The sequence below is a fragment of the Lytechinus pictus genome, chromosome 3 (assembly GCF_037042905.1).
Source record: "Lytechinus pictus isolate F3 Inbred chromosome 3, Lp3.0, whole genome shotgun sequence".
Classification (NCBI taxonomy): domain Eukaryota; kingdom Metazoa; phylum Echinodermata; class Echinoidea; order Temnopleuroida; family Toxopneustidae; genus Lytechinus; species Lytechinus pictus.
In genome coordinates this window covers 76,048,014-76,051,364 of record NC_087247.1, presented here as the reverse complement: position 1 = coordinate 76,051,364, position 3,351 = coordinate 76,048,014, and the positions used below count along the sequence as shown (strand labels likewise).

General features: G+C 45.4%; 2 protein-coding genes across 2 annotated transcripts; both read left to right on the top strand.

Annotated features, from left to right (window-relative positions):
- The first annotated feature begins 267 nt into the window (after positions 1–267).
- Positions 268–1,026, top strand: LOC129258046 (uncharacterized protein K02A2.6-like). The gene has a single exon (XM_054896500.2). The coding sequence runs from the start codon at positions 268–270 to the stop codon at positions 1,024–1,026; it is 759 nt and encodes a 252-aa protein (XP_054752475.2).
- Positions 1,027–2,028: 1,002 nt separating this feature from the next.
- Positions 2,029–3,139, top strand: LOC129258047 (uncharacterized). Its single transcript, XM_064096083.1, has 2 exons — positions 2,029–2,328; positions 2,573–3,139. Exons 1-2 carry the CDS (start codon positions 2,029–2,031, stop codon positions 3,137–3,139), a joined length of 867 nt encoding a protein of 288 aa, XP_063952153.1.
- The last annotated feature ends 212 nt before the right edge of the window (positions 3,140–3,351 follow it).

The window sequence follows — 3,351 nt, the reverse complement described above, 5'->3', positions numbered from 1 at the left end:
AGACTTCCTAGACTCTGTTTTTAATGTGAACAACGTGACATCTCAGCCTCCCTATATAGTACCAGTGACAGTTGAGGGGGTTGAACTGCAGATGGAGTTAGACACGGGAGCTGCAGTGTCTATCCTCACCTATATGATGATTACATGAAACATTTCAAGCATGTACAATTGCAAGCGATCAGACGTCCGCTGCATGTATATGGAGGTGCAAGGTTAGACTAAGCAGGAGAGATTGATGAGGTCAAGTACCAGTACATGATCCAAGCTATGACACTTACCTTGGTAGTCGTCAAGACTTCTAAACAGGCTCCACCTCTCTTGGGACGCTCTTGGCTGAGGAAACTGAAGCTAGACTGGAAATCATTGATATCTGATCCTCAGTATTCAATCAGTGTTGATGCAGATGTGGGAACGGTTCTGCAGCAGGAGTTTGCAGATGTATTTGAGGAAGGACTTGGGAAAGCTAAAGGCCCACCAGCGTCATTGCATCTGAAGGAAGGTGCTCGACCAAAGTTCTGCAAGGCACGCAACGTTCCTTTTGCTCTACGTCCTGCAGTTGAGGAGGAACTAAAACGGATGCAGGAATATGACATCATATACCCTGTAGATTACAGTGAATGGGCAACCCCATTAGTATGCATACCGAAGGCCGATGGACGGGTACGCCTATGTGGAGATTACAAGGTGACCGTGAATCAGCAGATTCATTGTGATCAGTACGCCATTCCTACTACAGAACAAGTATTTTCAAACTTGGTTGGAGGAAAGAAGTTCTCTAAGATTGATCTTAAATGTGCATACCAGCAAATGATGTTGGACGAAGCTTTACAGGAACTGGTGACGATCAACACCCACCGAGGTCTCTTCCGCTACACCAGGCTGCCATTTGGTATTTCATCTAGCCCAACTATTTGGCAGAAATTCATAGAGCAGGTCATATCTGGACTGGATTGTACTTGCGCTATCATGGACGATGTGCTCGTGACAGGAAACACAGACCAAGAGCACATGAGAAATCTGAAGTAAGTCTTCAAGCGTTTCCAGAAGTTCGGACTTAGAGTGAAGAAGGAGAAGTGTTCCTTCATGAAAGACAGTGTTGTCTACTTTGGACGGAAGCTGTAATCCAAGGGAATTCAACCAACTAGTGATAAGGTTGAGGCAATTCGCCACGCCCCAACGCCAAAGAATGTGTCTGAGCTTCGCTCCTGGTTAGGGATGGTTAACTATCATGCGCAGTTTCTTCCTAATCTTTCTACAATGGTCCATTCTTTGAATGAACTACTGGGATCAAAGCCGTGGTCTTGGGACGAGGACTGTGATAATGCCTTCCAAGCTGTAAAGAAGGCGATCTCTACAGAGAGATTGCTTACACACTATGATCCAGAGCAGGAGCTAGAACTGAGTGTAGATGCTTCACCCTATGGAGTGGGTGCAGTTATCTCTCATGTGGACAACAAGAGCAACATGAAGCCAGTAGCATATGCCTCGAGGAGCTTGAATCAGCATGAGAAGGGCTATGCACAGTTGGACAAGGAAGCACTGGCCATTATGTTTGATCTTCAGCGTTTTCGCACGTACCTGTATGGAAGGAAGTTTGTGATACGCACAGATCACAAGCCCCTGGAACGGATTCTAGGTCCAAAGACTGCAATACCTACCTTGGCTGCCCAGAGGTTGCAACGATGTGCAATCATCCTGTCAGCTTTTGATTATGAGCTGAAGTATATTCCAGGCAACCAGAATCTGGTGGCAGATGCTTTGTCACGACTTCCCTTACCGGAAACTGTGCAAGGAGATGACGACATCTATAACATTGCAGCCTATCACATTGAGAGCCTTCCTATCACTAGCAAAGAAATCCAGAACAAGACAAGAACAGATCCTGTGCTTTCTAGGATTCTTGGTGAAAACGGGAACATGGGTGGAGGACAAACAAGATGAAAGACTCAAACCATTCTTAAGAAGGAAGGATGAATTAAGCGTGGAACAGGATTGCCTCTACAAGAGTTGCATACAGCGCATCCTGGCATGGTGCGTATGAAGGAAATTGCTCGCAGTCATGTTTGGTGGCCCAGGATTGACTATGACATAGAGCAGATGGTGAAGTCATGCCAGACTTGCCAGCAGACTCGGAACGTTCCAACAGTGGCGACACTTATGCCATGGGTATGGCCACAGTCACCATGGACACGTATACACATAGATTATGCCCAGAAGGACAAGAAGGACTATCTAGTCATCACAGATGCATATTCCAAGTGGCCAGAGGTCATTATGATGTACAACATCGGCTGCAACTATTTCAGCATTGAAGGACTTGTTCAGCAAGTATGGAATCCCTCTGCAATTGGTTAACGACAACGGCCCACAATTTGTTAGTGAGGAATTTGAGGATTTTCTCAAGAGAAATGGTGTGAAGCATGTCAAGGTCGCACCATATCATGCCGCAAGTAACGGTGCAGCTGAAAGGATGGTATAATCCTTTAAAAGATCATTGAGTGCCAGCAAAGCTCAAGGTCGCAGTCTTCAGCAGTGCTTGGATAGTTTTCTGCTTACATATCGCTCAACCAAGCATGCAACAACTGGACAGACCCCAGCAGGTTTGTTTCTTGGACGGGAGCTTCGCACACGTCTCAGCTTGGTCAGACCTAGTACCAAGGACAAGGTCATTAACAAGCAGAGTGACCAAAAGCTTCATCATGACAAACAACATGGTCTGCGTGAATTCTTCCCTGGAGATCGCGTGTTAGTCAAAGACTTTCGTCAAGATGAAACTTGGTGGTCAGGAACAGTCGCTGAACGACGAGCACCAAAGTCCTATGTAGTCATCCTGGAGGATGGCAGAGTCTGGAAAAGACATGTGGATCAGCTGCGGTCAGAATGCAAGGTGTCGATGGACGATTCCACTCATACACAGGTGCCAACACCATCAGCGCATGTGGGTCCAACAGAGACTTTAGAAACTGAAAGACATTTGTCTGCCCCAGAAAGTCTGGAGGGTAATCACTCTCCCATACAGGCGGGCTCACAGATCGAAGATGATCCTGACATTATGCCTCCCAATTCTGGCGAGGTACTCCCTCTTCGACGTTCTAAGCGTGTAAGGAAGACGCCGGATCGGCTCATCGAGTCCATGTAACAGATGAAGGATGAAGTTTGTAAATATAGTTTAAGCTTTCTAGTGTTATTGTTTGAAGATATTTTGATGTTTATTTTCTTCGAGATTTGAGTAGTGTTGTTTGCACGATACGACAGTTAAAGCAATTATATTCTCTTAAACAAGTCAAACAACACTTGAAACCGATTATTTTTATTTAGCATACTATATACTGGAAAAAGTAAATTGAAAGA